The sequence below is a fragment of the Acomys minous genome (assembly GCF_964271855.1).
Source record: "Acomys minous genome assembly, chromosome: 11".
Lineage (NCBI taxonomy): Eukaryota > Metazoa > Chordata > Mammalia > Rodentia > Muridae > Acomys > Acomys minous.
In genome coordinates this window covers 8,063,649-8,089,888 of record NC_140492.1, presented here as the reverse complement: position 1 = coordinate 8,089,888, position 26,240 = coordinate 8,063,649, and the positions used below count along the sequence as shown (strand labels likewise).

The following is a 26,240-nucleotide window of genomic DNA, read 5'->3' as shown; positions in this document are numbered from 1 at the left end:
CTGACTTGGCAGGACGTCGTGCAGGCATCGCTGCCCCATGCCTTCTGCCTTCGCGCCGCTGTGCCTTCTCCAGGTACCACGCCACTCCTGCCAGCCTAAGCCTCTCTAGCCAACTCTCATTTGCTGGCAGTGCCAGGCTGACTATTTCTAATTGTCTTTGGCTGCTTCCAGCTGGGTCCTGTAGCGGGCGTACGGGGGGGGGGGGGGAGCACACAAACAGTCTCTCAGCCATATGGAAGGAGGGAAAGGAGAAAAGGAAGGCAAGAAGGAAGCAGCTGGCACAAGCCAACCAAGACGACTTCTCCAGGCTCGCCTGGCCACTTGCGAGTGATAATATTTTGAAAGGGTTAACTCCCCCAGGCTTGAGAACGGCCTCTTTTTGATAAATGATTAAATCTGTCGATTCCCCAAAAGGCAACAATCTAACAATTAATAAGTTTAGAAAGTCATGCGGTGGTGGCCCAAGCCTTTAATCCCAGCACTTGGGAGGCAGAGGCAAGTGGATCTCTGTGACTTCGAGGCCAGCCTGGTCTACTAAGTGAGTCCAGGACAGTCAAGGCTACACAGAGAAACCCTGTGTCGAAAAACAAACCAAAAAAAAAAAAAAAAAAAAAAAAAGGTCATTTGTAATGTCTAACTGAGGGCAGATGGGGTCCCCCTAAGCAAGAAGTCATCACTGGGCACTCAGTGACTGATTGCTTTCACTCACTCAGCCAACAAATACTCTTCAGACAAGTCTGTAGCTTAGACACAGTGCTGGGTACAGTAGAGGGAAGAGCAACCCAAACAGACACAACCATTGTCCAGATTCTAAAGAAGAAAGACATGCAGCAAGCAATATGGCGGGGCAGAAGGTGGCTGTGAGGCTGAGTGGTATGTGGTGAGAAGACCGGGGTTCGTCATCTTACGGCAGCTCATCAGCTGGGAAGGGCTTCTCCTACTGGGACACATATGCTTGGTGACACTGGGTCAGGAGCAAGCGTGGGATAAGTGAACGGAGCTGGGAGAGTCAAGCTTGGAGGAAGACAAATAAGTTGTTTAAAAATATATTGCACTTTGCATTGTGTGTGTGTTAGCGGAGGGAGGGGGGAGGGGGAGGGGCAGAGGAGGGCATGTGTACCCCCGAGTGCAGCTGCTTCTGGAGGTGAGAGGAGGGCTTCTGGGTCCCCTGGAGCTGGAGTGACAGGTGGTTGCAAGCAGATCACTGTGCACACTGGGAACTGAACCGTGGCCCCGTGGAAGAGCAGTGCAGGCTCCTAACCACTGAGCCATCTCTCCAGTCCGAAGACAGCTAAGTTGTAATACCTAGAGGAACCTTACAAGCGTGTGTGTGTGTGTGTGTGTGTGTGTGTGTGTGTGTGTGTGTGTGTGTGTGTTAATAGAAGCTCTTCAATGACCGGTGACTGGTCCTCAGCCAGGTATTTCCAGAATCCCTAGTGTGAGGGTGACACAGCGTCTTGCGTGCTTATTCGTCTTATGAAATGAAGTTTCTGGAGTCAGTCCTTATTGAGCAAGGCCACTTCAGAGAGCAGGAACCAGTTCAAAAACCAGGCAGGGGTGGGCTTTGAACTTCTCTTTGGCATCCATCCCAGCCAACAGAGTTAAGCAATGAGCTTGGATTACACCCAGGCAGCAGGCTGGAAGAAGATTTAATGGGCCTCATTTTTCTCTCTTCTTCACCCCGTTCCTGACCTCTACCCTGGGAGGGTATAATCAAAACATTAAAAGGGAAGAAAGTCTCTATTTCATCACAAATGACTTCCACCACTTGTGAAGTGCTGGCCCCAACTGATGAGGACTCTCTGGGTTTTGCCTTAAACTGAAACAAACGATTCTCTAAATTTTCACAAAGAGCTAATTTCTTAAAATTAAATTAACGGGACATTGGGAAACTTCAAATCCTTTCCTGATGGAATATTCACCCCAAAGTGGGCTTCACCCTCCCCACACAATGAAACCTCTCCCTCTCCCCATCTCCTGGCTCCTTAAAACTCAATTTCTGAATTAGAAACGCAAAAGCAATTGGATGAGCCCTGCAGAAATTGTAGGAGCTAAGAAGTCCCTTAAGTACAGCAAAAAAAGCAGTGGAAAGCTTGTCTTTATTGTGGGAAATCCGGAGCAATGACACCCCAGCCCAAGACAAGCATTAGACTCCGTCATAGTAGCAAGGATAGCGACTTACAGCATGTGCGTGGCTCAAAAGATGCTTAATCGTAAAACACCGGGCATTTTGGGGGTTACTTTTCAGATAGGCTAGGGACCTCCTCCGCCCCTGGATAGGTGACAGCTGTATCCCATCCCCCACCTCAGAGCACTAATGTGGATCGATGATGTCATACCTGTTTACTGCGGGGGTAAACAATGAAATGAAGTTGTTGTACCTCCACGCTTTGAGCTCAGATGATGCGTGCTCAAGAGGTTAAATTTGCATTAGGCGTGGGCACCTCAACAGGTCGCAGTTTGGAAAGGCCAGTCTGCATCCTTTTTGTTTTTTTGTTTTTTGTATCCCTCATTTCGGTTCGGGAAGATGTTGGGGGATCCTAGACATACCGGGTAGGTGTCTCAGAACAGATGTAATTGTCTATGTGGGATCAGTACAGTCACAGAGCCCGCAGAACAAAAGCATCCAGGAGCTGCAAAGCTCCGGTCCGGCTCCCCCTGCAACCACAGACATCATCTCTATGGAAAGTAGAGAGGGAGCAAACGCACACGCACAGGCAGCAAACGCCCTGGTTCCTACGCTGCCGCCGCTACTATTAACTGTGGCGGCTGGTTCTTCTCGGAAGCAGCAATCTAGTCTGCTTGCGAGCCCCGACAGACACACAGCCTGTTACATACACACCCACCCACCCACCTATCAATCCATCCATCGCCCGGAGTCCCTACTGTGTGCCAGGCTCTGGGCTGGGTACCCAACCCCTCCTACAGTCCAGGGCGTCTCTTTCTCTTTCTCCTGCCTCTGGTGGGTGCGGTTGGTAAGGAAATTCACTTCCGAAAGGTCCAGAAAGCTCAAGCCCAGATCCAGCGCGATCTGCACTGCCGGAGGAGGCTGGTCTTGGGCAGCCCGGGAGCGCGCGTCTACGCGGCCGCGCGGGGTCCCCCTGTCTGGCGCTCAGGTGGCTTCGCCGCCCACTCCGCCGTTCCCTCCCCCTCCCCTCTCCAGCGAGGGTCGAGTTCGGCTGTTGCGCGCGGGGAAAGAAGGAGGGGCTACGAGGGATTTGAAAGTGCTCAGGCTGAGGAGTGGAGCTCGCGTCTGTCCCCGCCGCCCGCGAGCGGATTAAATTTCTGCAAATTCAAACTGAATGGGGCTTTCTTCTGCTGCCTTCCAGAGGGCGCCTGCAGCCCGCCGCGCGCTTCTCTCCGGCGGGAGCAGCCCCGGGGCGCACTGCTGACGACCCGGCGGGCCTGAGGGCGGCGGCGCCCGGGCTTGGTGGACCCCGCCACCCGACAGCGCCCCTTTCGGACCAGCAGCCGTCCCCCCACCCTTCGCACTCGAGCAGGGCATCCGACGGGGCGGTAGACACGATCTGGGCGATCGATCTTCGGAGGACGAACTTCTCGGGGGCGGGTCCCCGGTCGCCCAGTCGCCAGCTATTGTCTGCGTGCCGCGCTCTCACTGAAGCGCGGGGGGCGTGAGCGCGGAGACCCAAGCCGGGCGGGGCCGAGCCCAGGGCGGCCGGGGGAGCAGGAGGAGGAGCGGCTGTGAGCGCGGGAGCCGAGCGGGCGCGATGCCGGCGGCAGCGGGGGACGGGCTCCTGGGAGAGCCGGCGGCACCGGGGGGCGACGGAGGCGCGGAGGACGCGGCCAGGCCGGCGGCGGCCTGCGAGGGAAGTTTCCTGCCGGCCTGGGTGAGCGGCGTGTCCCGCGAGCGGCTCCGCGACTTCCAGCACCACAAGCGCGTGGGCAACTACCTCATCGGCAGCAGGAAGCTGGGCGAGGGCTCCTTCGCCAAGGTGCGCGAGGGGCTGCACGTGCTGACCGGAGAGAAGGTGAGCCCGGGCTTGCGGGCCTGGCGGGAGGACCCGGGAGCACTATCCCGCGAGCACTCTGTCTGGATTTCCAACCTAGTATTAGGAAGACGCACGCTCAGGCTCTCGCAGTGGGCCACCAGGCACCCACTGATGAGTAATGGGGGAGGGTCACGTTCGTGGGCTGGGGGACCTGGACAGATAGATGTACCCGCGAAGCTACCCCACACTGCCTTTCTGTTTTGTTTTGGAAGGGTGCCGCCTGGTGGACGCCAGAGAAGGGGGCTACGGAGGGGTGGGGGGCGGGGGGGGGGTGTCCATAGTTGTGGCGTTGGAGGGTCCTGCGGTAGGGGCTTGGATCAGTGCACGGGCGGGAAGTAGGTCCAGACTGGGCTTCAGCCTTGCTTTTGGAACGTGCCGCTGGAGAGCAGGGTAGCTAGTCCCTGAGGTTGCTTACTTAAGAGTTTCGTCCCTCCTGGGCTCTGGCGAGGACATGGAGGAGAGTTGAGGCTCGGTGAGCTACCCTGTCCACCCGCGTGGCCTGGGGCAGTTCTTCGAGTTGCAGTAAAGACCCTGCTTTTGACAAGTGCAGAACTACACAGATAAGCCCTGGACTCTACAAGTTCGGAGATACCTTTTTTTTTTTTATCTTTCTAGAAGACACTGAAGGGAAGGAGCCGGAAAGGAGCCCCTCCCCCACACCTGGAGGGATACTACTTTGACCTACTTAGAAGTTAGAGAGTGTGAACTCTTGCCAGGCCAGGTGCGGGCAGATCTCGGGTGTTAACTTAGATTTGTGAGAAGAAACCCCAAGAGGCTGACTTACTTTTGAGGCAGGGTGGCCCCAGATAAGGAATTGCTCCGGGCTGCCAAGCCGGTATCTTTGCATAGACCCAATACTTTGTAATACTTCCCCCAGGCTGTGCGTTGTTCCCTTGGGAGTAGGAGGGGACTTCACCCGGTCCTAGCAACAAATAGCCCAAGGGCAAAGCCCTTGAGCTTGTTGCTTGTCCAGCCTAGGAATTTGTGACGGTGATAAATTTCGTGAACTCTGGTGACAGGGCCAAGCTGCTCTGCTAGCCTTTACTTGGCCTGATACCTTGGATTTCCCTCTATGTTTCTGTTGTCCTGGAGAACCCCCTACATTTGAACAGTGCTCGTCAGCTTTAGAATTCATACCCTTTTTCAGTAGCCATTCCAAGGGGGTGGAGGGGGGGGCGGGGGGATGGTGGTGTCCCTTTATACTGGGTAAGCAGCGTTAGACTGAGTCGTTTTCAAAAGTGTCTCTTGCCCGAATTGCTAGCGTTCTGTATGAACTCACTCAAGCTCTTCAGAGAAGAGCAAGCTCCTCAGACGGGTGCTAGTCGTTTTAAGTGTCGAAGGGGGAAGTTTGTTGACTCTTCGGTGTGCAGTGGGCTGCCTGCCTGGCACACGGAGGTCCACTCAGGGTGCTGGCTGAGCTCACTTCTGTTCTCTCCGGGAGAGGCGAAGGGCCTTGTTTGCACGTGTAACCTATATGTGCCGCCTCTATAGAGGTGAGTCTTCCTGTCAGCCCTCTTTCTCCTGCTCTTCTGGTCAGAGCTCTTTAGAACGTCTTGCCATGTTGGGCTGGACCTCAGCTCCTCAACTGGGACAGTGTTGCCCCATGGCATAACATTCTGGGCCTTTGATAAACTACCTGGGGACATATTCAGAGTTCAGCCCTCTGCCCCTGTCCACCAACTCCGGGTGCTTCAGTTCTGGATGCCTCTGCTATTCCTGCCAAGCAGGATCCCCTGGAATAAATACAAGGAGTTTCTGCCCAACTGGGGTCCCTTTTCCTCCTGTCTTTATGATGGCTCAGCTCATCTTTGTAATGAGACGAGATATTTGTTGAATATGAAGTTATTTCCCTGGACCAATTGATCTGCTCTAGTTAAAGGCCCTAGTCCTTCAGGCTGAGGCTGAGGCCAGGGAGGGAAGCTTAGGTTGCAGACGGTTGGCCTTTCCTGCTGTGCCAGGAGGGTCGCTCCTCTGGGGACAGCAGAGTATCAGGAGGGACCTGGATTTGAGCTCCTTCCACTGTTAGTTTAAAGAAACAGTGCTGTGTGGTGGCGCATGCCTTTAATCCCAGCATACAGGAGGCAGAGGCATGCGGATCTCTGTAAGTTCGAGGCCAGCTTGGTCTACAAAATGAGTCCAGGACAGCCAAGGCTACACAGAGAAACCCTGTCTTGAAAAACCAAAACCAAAAAGAAAAAAAAAAAGACAGAAGAAGAAAAGAAACAGTGCTTTTATCTCCCTAACCCTACACCTTTAATGCTTAATAGATGTGGGCTTTAGCTGATTATCGAGATGAGAAAGAGACTGGGGAGGGGAGGGGAGAGGGAGAGGGAGAGAGAAAAGCATTGAGTTGTGAGTTCCCCCAGCCTTCCTTTGTTTTGGGAATCTTAAGCAAAGCCAAGGAAAGGGGAAGGCTACCTCAAGCTATCTGCAAACTAAACTGCAGGGCAAGTCGCTTCACCTGGGGTGGGGGGGGAAGCATGGCTCATTATACCTTCCTTGTGGTGCATGCATTAGTTAAAGCGTTTCACCGTTTTTTTCAGCGGGTGCAGACTTTGTTTCTTAGAATGAGGTGGAGGATGGAGGGCACACCATCTCAGACTCCTTCCACTCATCAAAGCAAGCTCTTTACTCTGCTTGATTTGTGGCCAAATCCAGACTCCTGCTGGTTGAAGGCATTTGAGGCAGTGGGGGGGGGGGAGGGGAGGGTGGCGGTGGTGGTGGTGGTTGGGGTGGGATTGGGCATGTGTTTGGCAAGGTTCACATTTCCAAAATGCTCTGGATAAAACCCTCCACAGTTTTCTGGGAATTCCTGGCAAAGTCCAGATGACAAACAAGTTTCCCTTTCCCTAGCTCAGTCCTCCATCTCTCTCTCTCTCTCTCTCTCTCTCTCTCTCTCTCTCTCTCTCTCTCTCTTTGAGACAGGGTTTCTTTGTGTAGCCTTGGCTGTCCTGGACTTGCTTTGTAGATCAGGCTGGCCTCGAACTCACAGAGATCCGCCTGCCTCTGCCTCCTGAGTGCTGGCTCAGTCCTATCTCATCACAAGGCTCCTGTTGCTTGCGACCTGCTCTGCAGGTCGGAAGGTGTTTTGCCTCAGTGGCCTCTGAAGTTGTTGCCTGGGAAGTGATCTGAATCTAGACGGGGTGCCTTAGGGCTGAGACCCAATTTGCTTTCCTTTAGCTTTTAAGTGAAGACAGTCTCTGTCCATCTGGCTTTATACTCGAGATTCTTAATTACTGGGTTCTTGGTCGTGGCTGAAGTGCTGTTTGGACCGGGAGCCATCATCTGTTAGATTCTGAAAAGTGTCACTCATTGTGGCTTTGACATAGAGGACCATGCTGGGCAGGAGTTTGGGCTAGGGACTTTGACAGACTGTCGGAGGCTGTGCTAGTGGCCCCAGGGTGGCTCTGGATTGGTAGGGAACATTTCGTGTTCAGCCCATTGGGAAGATACCGTCACATTTTAAAACTTGGATAAAACGTAGCTGAAATGGCTCAGTGGTTGCAGGTGTTTGCTGGCCTCGTGATGACCCAGGTCCTATCTCTGATGCTCTTGTGGTGGAAGAAAACAACCAACACCTGGAAATTGTCCCCTAACTCCCAGACTTCCATAAGTGCACTTTGGTGTGCACCCTCCACCCCCAGTAAATGTAATAGGAAGTGTGGTGGTGGTGGTGGGGGAGGTCTAATGAAATCTGCCTGGCTTGGCAGGCCAGCCGCAGTGTTCAGCAGGGCAGACAGCGGAGCCACCTTGACCTGTGATTAAGAGGCCAAGGTGGGTACACTAAACAATCAGTGAAGAGACTCTAATAACTCATTCTAGCCGTTGGTTTTTATTTTAAAAGCTCATTTATACATTTCATTAGAGCTATTTTGGGGCTAAAAAACCAAGGACTGCCTGCTTAGTAAGTTGCAAGTCATCGCGTAAAGTGTGCAGCGGTACCAGATACCTGGAGTGAAGAAGTTACTAAAATTACCCTTTACTATGTTTTGCAGAACAGGAAATATGACTAATTTTAGAGGTGGCCTTTTGGCAGATCTGTTTTTAGCAAGTATTTCTGAAACAAACAGGTGCTAAATCCTGTATTTCTTTTTGAGAGAGAGAGAGAGAGAGAGAGAGAGAGAGAGAGAGAGAGAGAGAGAGAGAGAGAGATAGATTGATTTCGGGAGCAATGCCTTTGAGGTATGAGGCATGCATGGAGAGCTGGAAGTTCCTATTAGCCTTCGGCAGGGGTTTCTTGGCAAGGCTTTTGCAGAGGCACCTGCCCTGTGTGTCCTGTGTGACGAGGCAGTGCCTATAATTTCCTGGATTACAGGTGGTGGGGTTGTGGGCACATTCTTTTGAACTTCCTGCCTTGCCTCATCTTTTTGAAGTACTCGGGACGATGGAGATTGGCATGTGGGTCTTGTTCCTTAGCGCTCGTTGATACGGGGCCAGAGGACTTCAAAGGATGCTGTGAGTCAGCATCAGCGTGCAGACCAGCGCCCACGAGGAGGGACGCGCCTCACATTTTCTCTGCAGGTGTGGAGTCCCGGCTGTACTTACTAATCTTGCTCAGGTCTGTGGGCCCATCTGTGTCTGCATGCTGCTGGATTTTTCCAGAGTGGTGATTATCTTCCCAGAAGGGGTGGGGAGCGGCAGCCACATCCGTCTGAAGAGACAGGCAGGTTGGGTTGATGACTTGGGCATCACGAAGTGGCATTTGTACTGGAGGCTTTTGCCCCTCTATTATTCATGGTAAGTGAGAAACTTGCTGCCTTACCACCCCCCCAACCCCCCACTTCCCAGTCAGTGAAACTTATCTTACTGGGTTTGGTTTGTTTTTGAGATAGAGTCTCCCAAGGCTGGCCTCAAACATGCTACATCACTGGGAAAAGTGATCTTGAGCTGCTTGGTCCTCCTGCCTCCACCTCTAGAGTACCGGGATTATGGGTGTCTGCCCATCCTGCCCAGTCTATTCAGTGATGGGGAGTGTCTTAGTTACTGTATATTGCTGTGAAGAGACACTATGACCAAGGCGACTTAAGAATAAAGCATTTAATTGAGGGTTTGCTTATAGTTTCAGGGGGTGAGTCCATAGTCACTGTGGCAGGGAGCACGGGAGCAGCAGGCAGGTGAGGTGCCGGGGCAGTAGCAGGAGGCAGAGAAGGAGACTGGGCTGGGCATGGGCGTTTGAAACTTCAAAGCTTGTCCCTAGTGACACGGCTCTTCCAACAAAACTGCATCTCTCAATCCTTCCCAAACAGCGCCACCTACTGGAATCAAACATTCAAATATATGAGCCTATGAGGGCCATTCTCACTCAGACTGTCAAAGTGATCAGTCTCAGGCCTTTGTGCACGGCAGGCAAGCACTCTACCGTATCAGCCATATCATCAGCCTCGCCTTTGCTTGGCCTGGGCTCTACCACATCCATATGTGCTGTGCTGCTCTGGAGTCCCTGCTGTCTCCTGGGAGCGTGGCTGGACGGGTAGATTGTCAGCAGCTGTCGGGCACACCCTGAGGCAGTCTTCTCAGAGGCTTTGACCCAGGTGAAGCTGGGTTCTTGACATTAGTGCAGAACAGAGTCTCAGGATAGCAAGAAGCGGAGCTGAAGTTTGTTAGGAGATTTTAGGGCTGGAAAATGGCTCAGGGGTGGGCAAAGGCACTTGGTGACCAGACTGGTGATCCGAGTCTAGTCTCCAGGGTCCACACTATGAAAGGAAAGAACCAATTCCTGCAAGTTGTCCTTTGACCTCCCCAGTATGCCAGGCCCCCCCCCCCACACTAAACAAGTGTAATAATTTGAAACATTGTAAAAAGAGATTTTAAGGACCCAGGGAGCTAGCTGGGTGTGGAAAGTGCTTGCTGTGCAAATGTGAGCACCAGAGTGTAGGTCCCAGACACCACATAAAAGCCAGGTGGGCGTGGCAGCTCCTCTGTTATCCCAGCAGGGAGGAGGCTGAGACGGAAGCACAGAGCAAGCTGGTTAACCAGCCTAGCCGATTTGTAGCCAAAGGTTCTGCCTCAGTAGGTAAAGTGCAGAACAGCCGAGGAAGACACCGGACACCCACCCCAGGCTTCCACATGGATGTGCACACCCCCACATGTGTACGCTCACATACATGTGAACACATGTATATACGTATACAAACACACAAAAAAATTAACTATGAGGTTAATAGAGAGGCTCCTAAAGAGAGATCCTACACACGTGAGTGTCGGTTCCTCAAAAGAGAGCTCCACCTAAAAGGCCCAGTAATAGCCGAACATACGATTTCGGTGGCTCTCAAGTTATTTCTGTTAAGAATCCCCTTATCCTTTGACATCCTCCCTCACCCCCCCCCCTTTTTTTTTTTTTTTTACAAAGAATGAAATTATGATTCTAGGGTAGCCCTGGAGATGCCTTGGGAGGGATGGCTGTCTGGTAAAGCCATGCGTCCTGAGGGTTGCACCAGGCAGTTAAGTTTTAATGCCGGGCGTGGTGGCGCATGCCTTTAATCCCAGCACTCACTCAGGAGGCAGAGGCAGGCAGATCGCTGTGAGTTCGAGGCCAGTCTGGGCTACAAAGCGAGTCTAGGACAGCCAAGGCTACACAGAGAAACCCTGAAGACCTGTCTTTTACTGTGGATGGGTTTCTTTGTGAAATTTCTAGAACATGGCTGGTTTCCAGCTCCGGGTGGGGGGAGGGGATTATACAGAGAAAGGCCATATGTGCTCAGACCTTAGGCATGATCCATTGTTATTTTAGCATTCTTAGTTAAAGTGTATAATGTAATATTCCTCTGTGAAAAGGATATTATCTCTATGCAGATAGCCTTCTCAGCAAATGTAAACTGTGCAGAGATCCTTGAGATCTCTTCATGAGATGTTTCAACCAGACTCCTGGGTGGGCTTCTATTCCTCTCAAGTTTCTTCTGCTTCCCGCCCCCACCCCCACCCCCACTTCCACCCCCACTTCCACCCCCTTCCTTCTATTCCATAACAAACCAGGAAGTATAGAAAATCAGGCCCTGGATGTCACGGACATTAGGTGATGCTGGCAGATTGAAGAGTCCTTGTCTTGAGTACCGGTGCTGTGGCTTCTATTTGCTGGTGGATTCAGGGTCTTCTATGCGCTTTCTCTTTAGATGCCGGCGGCGGCTCTGCTCAGGGGAGCACTGCCTTGCTGCCCTCTTTGCCTGAGGGGTGCCTTGAGCAGGTTCATTCTCTGTTGCTTTGTTGGGTGGCTATAATAAGTTACCACAGATTAGGAGGCTTAAACAACAGAGATTTTTTTTCGAGTCACATTTCTGGAGATCAGAGTCCAAAGTGAAAGCCTGGGCAGAGCCATGCACCCTCTTTCCTTCTTCTGGTGCTTGATGACCGCAGCATCCTCCCCAGCCCGCGCTTGTTGGTGTGATCGCAGCATCTGCTACAGCCTGCGCTTGTTGGTGTGATCGCAGCGTCCTCCACATCCTCCACAGCCTGCGCTTGTTGGTGTGACCGCAGCATCCTCTACAGCCCGAGCTTGTTGGTGTGACCTCAGCATCCTCCACAGCCCCGCGCTTGTTGGTGTGTTCGCAGCATCCTCCACATCCTCCACAACCTGCGCTTGTTGGTGTGATCGCAGCATCTGCCACAGCCTGCGCTTGTTCATGTGGCCCACCAATCTCTGTCTCCCTTCTCAAGTGGTGTTGTTCCTCAGTGTGTGTCCTGGCCGAGTCCCTTTATTCTTCCAATCAACGCACCCATCATTGGATTTAGAACCCATTCTAATCTAGTTTTGCCTCCTTTTAACTTGATTACATCTACAAATACCCTGTTTGCAAGTAAGACCGCACTGGCAGGCATTACTTGTGGGCTGCCACCCCTTTGGGGGTCGAATGACCTTTCACAGGGGGTGCATATCAGATGCTTACAATTCATAACAGTAGCAAAATTACAGTTAGGAAATAGCAACGAAAATAATGTTATGGTTGGGGGCAGGGGGTCACCATATCATGAGAAGCTGTATTAAAGGGTCACATAGCATTAGGACGGTTGAGAACAACTGAGCCACGGTTGAGTCGGTGTGAATGGGACACAGTTCAACACGCTACACCTTAGCTCACCTTGTTGTATGTCATAGGTGATTTCCTGCTGAGCTGACCTTGAGAAAGACAGCAGTGTGGTCCCAGGGACTGAGGAAGGAGAGAAGGACAGTTCTGGAGGCTAAAGGTCTGACTGAGGTCAGGCCTGGGGAGGCTGGGAGGCTGGGGAGGCTGGGGAGGCTGGGAGACTGGGGAGGCTAGGAGACTGGGAGGCTGAGAGGCTGAGGAGGCTGGGAGGCTGGGAAGGCTAGGAGGCTGGGAGGCTGGGAAGGCTGAGAGACTGGGGAGGCTAGGAGACTGGGAGGCTGAGAGGCTGGGGAGGCTGGGAGACTGGGAGGCTGGGGAGGCTGGGAGAGTGGGAGGCTAGGAGGCAGGGGAGGCTGGGGAGGCTGGGAGGCTGGGAGGCTGGGGAGGCTGGGAGGCTGGGGAGGCTGGGAGGCTGGGGAGGCTGGGGAGGCTACGAGGCTGGGTAGGCTGGGGAGGCTGGGGAGGCTGGGAGGCTGGGGAGGCTGGGGAGGCTGGGAGGCTGGGGAGGCTGGCTCCTTCTGAGAGTTGTGGGGAGGAGTCTCTCAGACCACTCCCCTTGGCCTGTGGGTAACTGTTTCCCACTGTGTCTTTCCTTGTTTTCGTCTCTATGTGTCTTCGCCCACCTTTCCCTTTCTGTGAAGGAAGTGGACACACTAAGGGGTCAGCTTCCCCTCTAATGACCCCACTTCAGTTCCGTTGCCTCTCTAAAGACCTGGTCTCCGAATAAGGTCACACTCAGCGCTGTGGAGAGCCAGGCCTCTCAGCTATAAGTGTGGGAGAGGTGCAGCGGGACTCTTGTTGGTGCACCCACATCACCCATGGTATTGCGTTCATGAGTTCACCTCCCCACTAGACCATAAACCCCATGAGGAGGGGACCACTGCCCTATTCCTGATGGCAAGGATGACCTCTGGCACACACAAGGCATTCACTAGAGTTCATGATGGACAGAAGAATGCTTTGATCTTCCTGGGTGTTGTATAGCACTTTTTCTTTTGGGTATAACAAGATGCCATCTTGGACTTTGTCCGGTAGCCATGGCAACTAGAGCAGAACAAGACAGTGCAAGCCAGGCCTGAGATAATGGCAATAGAACCTTTAACAAACACTCCCCAGTATATGCAGGAGAGGAGACTCTCCCCCCTCCCCAGGCTCTAGCCATTGTTCCCTGCCCCCTCCCAACGGCTGCAAGTGACCCCAGGAGATTTGGGGGTACCTAAAAACAGAGAAAGGGCTAATTAAAACCAGGACTCCATGGTGTAGCCTCAATGAGGTCACACGGCTATGATGGCATGGGACTTCCCAGTGGTGCAGCTGTTTTGGGGGGTCACCCACATTTCTGTAAGTAGCCCCTCACCCATGCTCTGTAAGGTAACCCAGTGATTCCTTGATCTCACTAAACTGGACTTTGGAGAACCTGTACTTCGGTCTGTCTTTGGTGCCCATCTAGAGTGAGTGGATGTTCACTGCTGTCTCCCTAGGAAAAGTTACCACAAACCAGGATGTGGGGGAGGGGTCAGGCTGTGGTTCTGAAAGTGCAGCCAATTCTCCCTCCCTCGTGCTGCGTGACATGTGTGGAACTGAACGGGTTGCTGGGCTGCAGTGCACCCTGGGCTGCCACCCTAGGCCAGCAATAGCTGTGCTTTCTATAGAGACTTGTTAAGGTCATTAGGACAGCTAGTTATTAGAGCGACGGGATCAGACAGAAGACACGTTTTAGTGTCTTAGCGTCTTAGCACTGCTCTTGGACCCCCAGCTCTTCCCAGAGAATAGGAACCAACGCGACAGCAGACGAGAGAGGTTGCTATTTGCAAACATACACTTTTTTTGGATGCCTCCCATGGAGATATACATAGGCTTGGAGTCTGTCTCTTTGACTATAATTTTCTCCATAAGTTTATTAGTCTCCTAACCCAGATTCTTGCCAAAACATTCCGTAATCCTGCAGGCTCTGCTTGCCTGTTTTCTGAGCCATTTGATGAATTTTGATCTCATTCCCCATGTTACCTCTGGTTGAGTTTGAGTTGTCTTACAGGCTGTCTTGAGGCTTTTTGTTGTCAGGGCACATTTCTGCCACAGTTTAAACACTATTAGTTAATGTGGTGTGTGTGTGTTTGCCTACATGAGTTTTTAAAAAAATATTTATTTATTATTACGTATGCAGTGCTCTGCCTGCATGTACACCTGCAGGCCAGAAGAGGGCATCAGATCACATTACAGATGGTTGTGAGCTACTGTGTGGTTGCTGGGAATTGAACTCAGGACCTCTGGAAGCGCAGACAGTGCTCTTAACCTCTGAGCCATCTCTTCAGCCCCTGCCTATGTGAGTTTATGCATACCTTGTGTGTGCAGGAAACTATTGGAGCCAGAAGAGGCCATCAGATCAGCACTGGGAACCCAATCTTGGTGCAGGAGCAACATGGGCTATTAATTACTGAGCCATCTCTCCAGTCCCCTGTTTGAACTCTGCTTTCCCATGAGGCACCTCTGCTGGTCACCTGCTCTCTGTTTCTAGAGTAGGCAGGAAGGTGAGTGTCCACTGAGCTCAGAGGGCCACTGAAGGGGCTTGATCTTCAAGCAATGATAGGACGGAGGTCAGAATCCTGTAGCTCTCTATCTGTGTGAAACAAGAAAGGGTTTCATGGCCTCCCCAGTCCCTGACCTCCTGGAAAGAAATGAGTAGCGATCCGGATAATGAAGATAAAATGGTGAACACTATGGTTCACACCGGCTGAAGGCCAGGTCTTTCGTGTAGTGTTGGATAAGATGTTTTCCACTATGTAGCATTCTGGGGTAGGTGCTACTGCCTTCATTTTCCCCTTAAGCTTGACTAGAGTCCTAGGAATCTATTGGCCTTACCACATAAAGACCCACATTCTGAGCTGGTCTCGGTGGCCCATGCCTGTGATCCCAGCACTCGGGAGGCAGTGGCAGGCAGATGGCTGTGAGTTCGAGGCCAGCCTGGTCTACAAATCGAGTACAGGACAGCTGAGGCTACATAGAGAAACCTCGCCTTGAAAAACAAAACAAGACCCACATTTTGGGACACTCATTGGAGAAGAACGAAGCCGGATTTGTCCAAGAGAACGTTTCATCAGTATTTGGGGTGTTAGCTAGCTGAGAGTTTCCGAAGGGAAGCACCGCTAAGTAGGCAGCTAACTAGATCATGAGTCAGGGCAGCATCAAAGCGCAGAGGCCTAGGCAGAGCTCAAGACTGGCTGTGGGTAGTAACCTTCATGTGTGGTCCTGGGGAGCGGGGAACACTTCCCACATCTGTAACATCCAGCTGCTGTCTTTTACAGATTCACCATAAGACTGTGTGTGTGTGTGTGCTCACCAAAACATATGTGTATGCGGATATAATATTAAATATAAATTATATGATACTACACTGGGTATAGATATAAACAAACATAACCTTTTGGCAGCAGACTTTCTCAGTGAAGGATGCAGTGGAGGGGATGTGGAGGAGACAGGATGGCTTAGCTACTTGGAGGAGATAGTTGGAAGAGAGAGACCATTTCTCTCCCTTCTGGTATCATTCTCTTAAAACCCCAGGGATTAAAATTTCCCTAGGAATCCTGGGCTTGACAAACCAAAAAGGAGAGAAGGTTGAAGGCCGCGTGCCAGACGGAGGAGGAACCATCTCCTAGAAAGGCGTTTCACACAGCTGTGATAACTTGTCAGAGTAGCTTTCAGGAGAGACTGGAGGTGAGAGAGCGATGGGGCAGCCATGAGGGATGAAGGACCGTACCTCAACTAGGACCGCTTCCTTACGGGAGTCTCTTGCCTTCTATTAGAACCTAAACTTAGTGTCAGTCCCCCAAGGCTGGCCTGGGGCAAGGCAATGTGTGTTCCTTTTCCCATTGTTGCCACTGGAAGTCTTGAGTTGGCGTCCGAAGAGGAGGAGGAGGAGGAGGAGGAGGAGGAGGAGGAGGAGGAGGAGGATTGTCTTTCTGCGTAAGAGACTTACTAGAAGAGTCATTAATGCCACAGACAGCAGATGACAGGGCACAGAGGGGTTCAGGCCCATGTGGCAGAGTGGGGTCCCTTACACATTCACGGCTCTGTGCCATGTGATTGATGAGCAGTCCACAGTACAGGCTGCCTCTTATTGGGGGTACGTGTGTGGGAGCCCCTGTATTTTGAGGAAGGAATGTGTGATCTTGAGGATTTGTAGAGAAGTGCAGAGGGGGCATCCCATAGAGTTAGAAGATGTCCCTCGCGGGGGGCCACAGGAGTGGAGTCTGGTAGGCTGAGGCCTGTGTGCAGACTCAGCTATCCATGAGGCGACACGGCTGCAGATTGGCCTTGCCTTAGCAGTGACTAGTGTGGGTCCCAACATCCCCACCCTGTTTGTTTATATAAAAGGAAAAGTGTGGGGACACTTTTGGGGGTATGGGTGTCATAGTCAATTCTGGTTGCTTCCTGAAGACCCTTGGGGCCTCTTGGATGCCTCCCTATCCTGGGGTGATGGTTTGGAAAAGGGGCTTGTCTACGCAAAATCTGTATGGCGTATGTACCTTGGGGTGGTCTGCGTGAACTGACTTAGCAGAGGGATTGGAGAGGGGCGGGTGGACATGAGAATAAAAACTGTCACTAAAGGGATAATCACAGGTGTGTCAGGATGCCCCTGAGGAGGTGTGAAATGGAGCTGAGCTGTACTTGCTGCGAAGTGTGGGCAGAAGGCAAGCGGGAAAGTGAAAAAAGCCCCGGATCCCTGACAGTTGCAGAGAACGCATCAGAACGTAAGGGTAGGTTTCAGTTCCCTCGCTCTCCTTGCAACAGAGATCACTAGATTGTTTCGATTTGGTTGCAAGACTGTTAAGTCACATCGAGATAAAGGTAATTGATCGCCTATTTGTTGTTGTTGTTGTTGTTGTTTATTTTGTTTTAAGACTAAGGTAGCCCAAGATATCACCCTTGGCTTTGGGGCTGTAACATGCCAACTCCTCACACTCGTTAAAGCGCTGGGGGGACAGAGGCAGCTTTCACAGACACTGCTGTAGCTTCTCCTGGGAAACTTCCTCTGGTCCAGCAGGACAGATCCTGTCCCATGTCCTCTGCCAGGTGAGGGTGAGGGGGGATTATCAGGACAGAAATGGCTACCAAAGCCACTAAGCAAGCGGCCTCGCCGCATCATGCGACTCTGTCAGCCTTCATGATCCGACCTGAGTTTGTATTGTAGGTGTTATTCCTAATACTACATTAAACAAACAAACAGCAGAGTATGTACCAAAGTCTAAAAACAGCCTCTAAATTTAGACTAGAAGAGATCATTTAAATCTTTAGAGATCCTTAACTTTTGTAAATGCCCTGGACCTCATTACTACTTTTCTTAATAGGAAAAGACTTGGCTGTAAGAGTTTGCACATAAAATATAGGAACTATGCTGGCCAAATGCTGGGACAAGTCACTTGTTGCCAACCAACTCTAACTAGCTGAGGTCATTCTCTATGACCCACATGATGGAAAGAGAAAACTGGCTCCTACACATTGTCCTCTGACTTCTACATGCTCCCATGGACGGACACACACACCGCACGCGCATGCCCACATACAGGTGCCCAATAAAAATATTTTTTATACAAAACATGTATTTGCATCCACAAATGGAATTTCTTTTGGGATATTCAAAATAAATTTTTATCTATTTCAGATTATGTTTCTTTATATACACATTATACTGTGTAATTATAAAATACTTTCACAAAGACAGTGACACACTGGAATGTTTTTAAACATGAAAACTTGGTTGTGGTAGAGTGGGGTCTGGGTGAGTGAGCAGTTAAATAAAAAAACACGAACAAAAGGAGAACACAACGCTTGCTTTTCTGCAGTCCGGTGAGAATCAAGAGTAGCATCATTTTACCCATGAAGAATAACCCAGCAAAGTCTTACACATCTTTTAAGTATAGCAGGACTGAAGCGCTGTTAGAACACGGTCCTCTGCCTCTAGGCTTCCAGTAAATGAACTCATCTTCTTGTTCCTCTCTTGGAAGGAACTGTGCTGGATTTGCAGTCGGCTGGGAGCAGTTGCTATTTAACTATCCATCCAGAGCTCTGCACATCATACGCACAATGAGGATTTTATCTAACTGGCCAGATTTAGAAATAGATTGAATTATTTGTCCAGCAGAGTAAGTTTTATGATCACTGTAATTTAGCAGAAATGTCTCAAGCAGGCATAATTCTTTGTAACAGAATTTTCCCTCCTGTTAGACAGTGCCTATTCAACAAGAGACAGCTTTGCTCATTGAAGGTACGTACCAACAGGATTTGGAGAAATCTAATCACAGGTTTTATGTGTCTCATTTAGTAAAAGGATAGAACACAATCATTTTTCTAAGCCCACTTTTGTAAACATTCTTAAGAGCAGATCCGTAGAAAATTTTATTGTAGTAAACAGAGAATATCAGTGCAATAGAATTTTGGTCATAGGAATTGTAATTAATTAAGAACTAATATAGCCACCTTTTTAAAAATAAATTCCCACATAAAAATCGTTTTATCCAAAGCGTTTCCTTTCTTTAAACTTCTTTACCAAAAGTCCACTTTATATAATGCCCGTATCTATTAATAAACAAACGAGAACTGAGGAAATGACAGTGAGTTGCAGAAATACATTGTAAAACGAGAAGTTTATATTTAAAATGCATTAATGTTATTGGTAAATTCCAAGATGTTTCTCTGTCTTTTTTTTTTTTTCTTCTAGACAGGGTTTCTCTGGGTAGCCCTGGCTGTTGTAGAAATCAGTCTGTAGACCAGGTTGGCCCCAACTCAGAGATCCAGGAGTGCTGGGACTAAAGGTGTGGGTCACCACTGCTTGGCATGTCTCTGTGTGTCTTGTAAAAAAAAAAAAGCCAACCCTCCTGCCCCCGAAAAACCAACAACCCTCTACCTTAGACGTACCTACCCATTCATACATAAGCACACATCTTAAAATCAGGTATGTAGCACTAGATGGTGGCTACAGGTCTTAGTTTTTTTCTCCTTAGAGTACAGAATGACACATAAAGACAGTTTACATACATGGAACATTTATGAGCACACTTACAAACCAGCTGCAGCATGTCGACAGAGTGACAGGACATGGAAACATCAGTGAGAGGAGCTAAGGGTGGAAGGAAGGCTTGGCTGTGGGCAGACAGTGAGCATTTGGGAAGAGCTGTGCTACAGAAGAGGGGCGTGGCTAGGGCCAGAGAGGGGCGTGGCTAGGGCCAGAGAGGGGCGTGGCTAGGAGCCATTGGGGCATTGAAACATTCTCTGGAAGCCTTTGCTGCTTGGGGCTGCAGGTGATTTGACCTCTTTCTTTCAGGTGTGTAGCTCCAGAGAGCGAGAGAGACGCAGCTGCGGCTGAAGGGGTTTTGGAGAGTCAGGAAAGCAGCTCGGGCACCTTCTGATTGAGCCAGATTATCAGGTTCCCTGGGAACCAGCAGTAGCGTGCCTTGCTCAATTCTGGAGCTACTTTGTCAAGAACCAAGGCCCCCAAGATTACTAGGGTAGTGGGGTGGCACGCTCAAGCCAATTCACGAAATTTGTTAGTTGGCGAGGACTAAGCTTTTTGATCAAGAGTCAAGAGCCACGTGTAGCTTCTGTTGCCAGGGAACACGCTTTCCTCTCCCATCCCTTCCGTTACCCCCTTCCCTTCCCTTCCCTTCCCGTCCCTTCCTCTGCCCCTACCCCACCTCTTCGCCCACCTCCCTTGTAACTCAATAGTATTTGGTGTGGGCTCCAAGGCACGAGGGACCCCTCTGTGGGTTCCTGTCTGGCTTGTAGTGAAATCTGGTTTTACTTTGTGTGTGAGTCAGCGGTGAGGGGCTGAACATTTGTAGAGGGAGGCCTGGGGGATTGTCCCCCGGGGAGAAACAGTGGCTGTTTCCTGTGGCATACTGCCCTGGAGATGGATCCAGGCAGAGTGCCCATGTACAGACTAACAGCCGAGAGAAGAAAGGTGCCTGGGGTAGGGGAAAGGGTGGGGGCGGGCAGCGGAGAGAAATGGGAAGGTTTTACCCGAGAAGCTTCAGAGTGATGGAGAGTGGCAGCCTGGAGCCCTCACGCGTGTCACAGTGTAGGGGATACCTAAGCTGGGAAATCTGGGTGCCATCATATAGAAGCTGGGTCTCTTGTCATGTGATCGGAGGAGGCGATGTGGCTCGGAAAGACAGTGCAGGAGGCACAAGTCCTAGATCTCCTGGGGAAAGTTGCTCTGGGCCAGGTGGAGGAAGCCTTTTTGAATAGGTCTGTAGTAACAGGATTTGGAAATCAGCATGCGACTGGCCGAAAGGAAGGTGGTTTTTAAGATAGAAAAGGTTCCCGCTGGGAGTCAACCATTTGCCACTGCGCTCTGTGAAGTTACCTGGGTCTGTACGCACAAAGTTTTTAAAGTCAGCTTGCAAAGCTCTGAGCTCTGGTCTTGAGCAGCACAGAGAACAAACAGTCCCTGGAAGTTTCTGGTCAGTGCACCCTCTTGTTAATACGCGTATTAATTTCTGGGCACCACCAAGGTTTTCAAGTTCTTGTGTCCTGGCACAAGAAATTCGATAGGGCCGCATGAATAGTGGGAGAAGCAGGAAAAGCTAATCCACAGAGCGCTTCCAAGGAGGGAAGTGGGCAAGAGCGGAGAGCAAAAGCTAAGAGCGCCATGGTGCCCCTCCAGTGCCCTGGAACCTGCAGAGACAGATCATTCGGAAAGCACGGGCCTTCTCTGTACTGTTCTGTGATATAACCCCTGGGGCTTCCTGTCGGTTTCTTTTAATGTACTTTCTTCTCCTCTTTCTTTTCTTTTTGGTTTTTCCAGATAAGGCTTCTTCTCTGTGTAGCCTTGGCTGTCCTGTATGTAACTCGCTCTTTAGACCAGGCGGCCTCCCGAGTGCTGGGATTAAAGGCCTGTGTCACTTCTTCTTCTTCTCCACTTTCTTGTCACACCTCTATGATAGTGACTGTCCTATCAGAACTGCCCTTTTGCCTACTTGATCATGTGGACTGTCTCTGGAGCTAGCAAACCTTTCCTAAGCTTTGAGGCTGGTGGTGGTGGGGGCGGGGAGGACGCAGGGGTGCGGGGTTTCCTCGTGGAGACTTCAAGTTCCAAGGAATGAGGAAATGCCCCTGGAAGTGAAGGCCGGCTGCTGTGCATCTGCCTGTCTGTCCATCTGTCCACCTTGGGGTGCGGGTGGGGTGGGTCGAGTGGAGGTGGTAGTCTGAGAGCAATCATCAGAGCCCTGTGTCAGTGAAAGCAAATGGCTAAAGGTAAGTGCCACACTTACATAATAGGGCTTCTAGCTGGGCTCGCCCTGCTCCCTGCAGCAGCGGGCTTCCTAAGTGCACCCTTTATTCCAGGTTAAAATTTAATTAGGGAAGCTAGTCTCTGACTCCGCTCTCAGCCGAACATTTACATTTAATAATACTAATAAAGAAAGCTTGTTTTGAAAACGCGGCTGCAGGTTTGTGAAGTGTTGTTCCCATAGGATGACATTTTATTCTATTAAAAACGAACGTTTGTGAGCAGTAGTTGCAATTTCAAGGCCAATTTGAAGTAATAAAACTCAAATTTCCCTCTGGAGGGGAAGTGCTGTGTGGCTATTATACTCCCACCTAATTCATGACTTTATTTCCCAGCTCAGAAATGAGTTGTTGTCTTGTTTCTTTTTTTCCTCACTTCTATCCCCTCCTCCCTCCCTCCCTCCCTCCCTCCCTCCCTCCCTCCCTCTCTCCCTCCCTCCCTCCCTCCCTCCCTCTCTCCCTCCCTCCCTCCCTCCCTCCCTCTCTTTTCTTTGTGATGGTAGGCATTGAAACAGGTGATAAAGGGCCACAGAGCATGCGTAATAACAGGTTATTTTTTTCCCCCAATCAGCAGATGAAGAGCAGTGGCTTTCTGCCTTCAAAGGGGTCATTACTTAACTGCACATTTATTTAAATGTGTGTTTGTGTGCATGTGCCTGTGGCATGTGAGAACTCGGGTCCCTCTTTCTAATGATCAAGGATATATATTGTACTGAGAGTACACACATGGGCTCCTTCATGCTAAGCAGATACTCAACCACAGACTAGTGCCCCTCACCTAAATGCTGTAAAAATAATATTTGTCAAGCGTTTTGACAAGCCATTTCCTACTTTAAAACCAGTCACAGGAGTGTTTTGTATTTTTTGAGGGTTTAGCACATTCAGTCTTGGGCTAATGGCTGCCTGTGTTCTTTTGCATGGGCATTTAGCATCCTCTTTCCGTCATCAGTGCTTCCTCTTGCTGTGCACTTTAAATTTCATGATCTGCTCCCCCTTTGTTTGAGATAGCAATCATGTTTTTCTCCTGTTTAATTAAACATGCCTCCCCTTTCTTGTTGAAAGTAAGCACAAACTGAAGTCACACAGTGACTTGGAGTCACACAGTGGAGAGAAAAATCAGTGTGCACATTTACTTCACATGTGCTACACGCACATAATAGTTATGTGTAGTTGCATGTACTTCATATATTTATTATTCACGGACATTGCTGGCTTTCCTTTCCTTTTGATTACATTGTTAAATAATCTCTTAAAGTGTGATATTTCATGACATGTTTCATTATTTAAAGTTATTGTGATGTTGAAAAGTTGGGATTGTTTCGAGGGTTCTCTGCTGTAAACATTGCCGCTGTGTCTGTCCTTCTGTCTGTCTCTGTGAGCCATCCTGTAGGAACAGTGCCTTGAAAGGTTTGACATATTGTCACATTGTAATTCAAAAGGATTCTGCTGCATAACAACGTTGTATGAACTTGATTCTTAAAAATATGCATCTTGATATATTGTTAATGGTTTTCACCATACCTCTCCTGCCTTATTGGCTTTTGTAGGCTGTTTACACATAAGGGTTAGGTTTATTATGTCTTCTGCTTAGTTAGCCTGCCTTTCTTTCTTTCTTTCTTTCTTTCTTTCTTTCTTTCTTCCTTCCTTCCTTTCTGATTCATTGTATGCCTCCTTGGCAGAGGTACATTGAAGTTTTGTTTTGCTTTGTCTTGTCAACCGATTTTTCTTTACTGTCCCTTTATGTTCAAGCTTATATAGAATGAAGGATTTGTTGTTGGCTTTGCTTCATACATTGCCAGCGACTTGTTGGCTTCTTGTTGTTTTATGCAGAAGTCTTTGTGCTGGGGTAAGGAGAGACTTTCGGCTGTGTTTTCTAACCTGTTGCATAGTGCAAGCCTGCTGGCTTTGGGGGCTCACACCTTTCTGATTCTTAGGAGTTGTGTGGTCTTGGGTAAGGAATTGAAATTCTTTTAAACTTCAGTCTCTCCATCTGTAGCGTAATGAATATTCAGTGGCAACCATGCACATATGTATATGTAAATGGCGTGTGTGTGTGTGTGTGTGTGTGTGTGTGTGTGTGTGTTGCTTAATTAGCTTAGAGTGCATTCATCATTCGGTTGCAGAGCACATGGCAGTCAGTCACATACGCTTTCATTTATACTCCCAAACCTTTTTTTAAGCTGAAAGGTATGTAGGGGTCAGACCCCTGGAGCTTGCAAGACAGAGACCGCCCACTCGGTTTATCTGGATGATGGAGTTTCCTTCCCTCTGAGGCTTGGGGAGGATCATGGGACACCTCTGCAGCAGTCACCTCCCCAGGGCAGGAATGCCTCGGGACGTGCAGGGACACACTCGTCTGCATTCCTCAGCCTACACGCCCTCCGTATCTGCCCGTGCCATGAGCCTCTTGGCAGCCTCCCTGCTCTGCCTGGGGAAGGGGCTTCTCTGTCTTTTGGTTTTTACTTTCTGCTCTTTGTAGGTGTGTGTGTGTGTGTGTGTGTGTGTGTGTGTGTGTGTGTGTGTTCATGCATGTGTGAGTACATGTGTGTGTGAGTGCGTGTGCATGCGTGGGTTGCCCCTCATGTTTCTATAATTTAGAGTATCATGCTAGGGGCTGACCACTGACTGACCCTTACCAGTCTCACCTCCTTGTCATCTTTGTGGCTCCTTTAATACTAGGGACTTCTTTCCAAAATGAGATTATAGACACTTCTCCACCAGTTAGCTGTCTTAGGTTGGGGAAGCTTCGTTGGATTCGATGGCCTCCCCTTCCCTCAATGGGCAGCTCAGGATTCGTTCTCCTGCCTGCATGGCACTGGGTAGGAGAAGGTGATCTTGTATTAGGATTTCCTGCAGTTCTGTTTCCAATCCCACACAGCCTCCCTCCTGCAAGGCCGTTTTGTTCCTGTGTCTCTCCGGCTGCTGTGACTGCCAGTTGTCCCAGGATGGAGACGCGATATTGATTGTTTCCTGTTGCCTGTGGGACAGGAATGCTTTTTGGATTAAAGCTAATTTTGGAGTTTGAAGTATTAAATGTCAGATTTGAAAGAGAACATGTCTAAGACTTCTTTGTTGTAGAAAGGGAAGGTCATCCAAGGCCTAAGGGAAAGGAAAGGAAAAAATGGGAGAAAGAAAAAAAAAACTGATTTCTTCCTCCGTATACCAAATTGTCCCCTCCACACTACACTCATGGGAAACTTACCCTTTCAGTAAAGTCTGTTGCATTAATATTTCTCTACTGGAAAGCTGTTTATGATAAAGTAGCCTGAACTCTTTTCCTTTTTTCTTCTGTTTAAAATGATAATCAAATCATTGTTATAGTGTTGTTTAATATGTAGAGTGTATTGCTGTACGTAAAATAATGCATGGTAAAGTTTTGTTTTTGAAATTAAAAAAAAAAATCATTGGATAGACACCCTTTGCTTCACAGAGCTCTGCTCTACAGTAAATTCATCAGGTCCAAATAGCCCATTGGACAGCCCTTAGCATGACCGAAAGGTCAGAATGTTCAACACTGGGGAAATGTTCCTCTTGTAGTTAGCTGAAAACAAGAGGGCGATAAACAGATGGCTGTGGTGGCGAATCCCCGTTCTGTTTTGTGGTTGTTAGCATGCATGTGTGTGTGCATGTGAGCACGTGCGGGAGGGGCATGGTGTCCCCCTGGGGCTGAAGTTACAGATGGATGGGAGTGACTACTCCACTATGGGTGCTAAGAACCGAACTCAGGTCCTTCCTCGGCAAGAGGAGCAAGTGCTCCTGGCTGCTGGGCCACCTCTGTAGCCCCCCTCCTCCCTCTCTTAACTCAAACATCTATTGGTTCTTTTTTCATGTAGGGCATGTGCTAATCGCCTGTGTGGGCTTTTGTACAAACTAGAGACAGCTCAATTAGAAATGAGGGACAGAGCAAGTGTACAAGTGCACAAGCGTAGTGAACTGTAAGTGAGAACAGGCCGGCGTCAGCCCTGGCCCTGGCTCTGCTTTGATGAAGTGCATCTAAAGTGTGGCTTCCTATAGAGCAGGCAGGCAGCAAAGGATTGGGAGACTCTGGAAGGGAAAGGGGTTGAGTGTCGCTTATCACCCAGCAGACCCGGCACACCTGAATCTTCTGGAACAAGTAGAGCCTAAAGGGAAATGCCTTGGGCCTCATGACCTTCAACCCGCTGTCTCCAGAGGCTTTGCTCAGTTGGACACAGGAGGGACTCGGGGCTCAGATTTGTAGGGTGGCAGGAGTCCAAAACCCGGTTCAAACAAGGTGAGAGAGACCCCAGGCTGTATGTTTGATGAAGAAAAAAAAATCTCAAAGTGCCGGCTCTCAGCCCCTCCCCTGCTCCTTCCCACAAAGTCCCTTCCATGGATGAGCGAGCAGTGTGACAGTTTAATAAGGGGCTGTGACAATGACATGCAAGTGGGGAGAATGGAAAGCCAGAGCCTCTGTACTGGGTTGGTTGTTTTTTTTTTTTTTCCCCTTCTCTTTCTGGGAAAGGAATTCGGTGGTTTTGGGTTTCTTGGTGTGTAACCTGAGAGGCTCATCCATCTCTTTGTGACAGAGGACCGGTTCTGCAGTGGGAGAGCAACTTCTGATTTATCACACACAGCTGGGTGGGCCGCGGCTCCCTGGTGCCTCTCGGTGCCCAGGAGCAAGCCCAGTCGCTCAGCAAGACCTTCCAAAGAGGCTTGTGAGCTGGGGCTCCGTGTGCTGCGGTGGCTGCTGGGAGCTGTCACTATAAGCGTGTGTGTGTGTGTGTGTGTGTGTGTGTGTGTGTGTGTGTGTGTGTGTAAGCTCAGATGAAGGAGGGGTCACCTACCTACCACCCCCTCCCCATCCAGTCTTGCATTTGTCAAGCCCAGTTTGGGCCCCCCTAAAGTTCCT

The 26,240-nt window shown here is 50.0% G+C and overlaps 1 protein-coding gene across 1 annotated transcript in view; it reads left to right on the top strand.

Annotated features, from left to right (window-relative positions):
- Positions 1 to 2,063: 2,063 nt before the first annotated feature.
- HUNK (hormonally up-regulated Neu-associated kinase) overlaps positions 2,064 to 26,240 on the top strand; it is a 115,158-nt gene continuing 90,981 nt past the window's right edge. Inside the window, exon 1 of the mRNA XM_084800537.1 lies at positions 2,064 to 3,989. Within this exon, the coding sequence (XP_084656663.1) occupies positions 3,729 to 3,989 (261 nt within the window). The 5' untranslated portion in view covers positions 2,064 to 3,728. The remainder of the gene's footprint in view (positions 3,990 to 26,240) is intronic.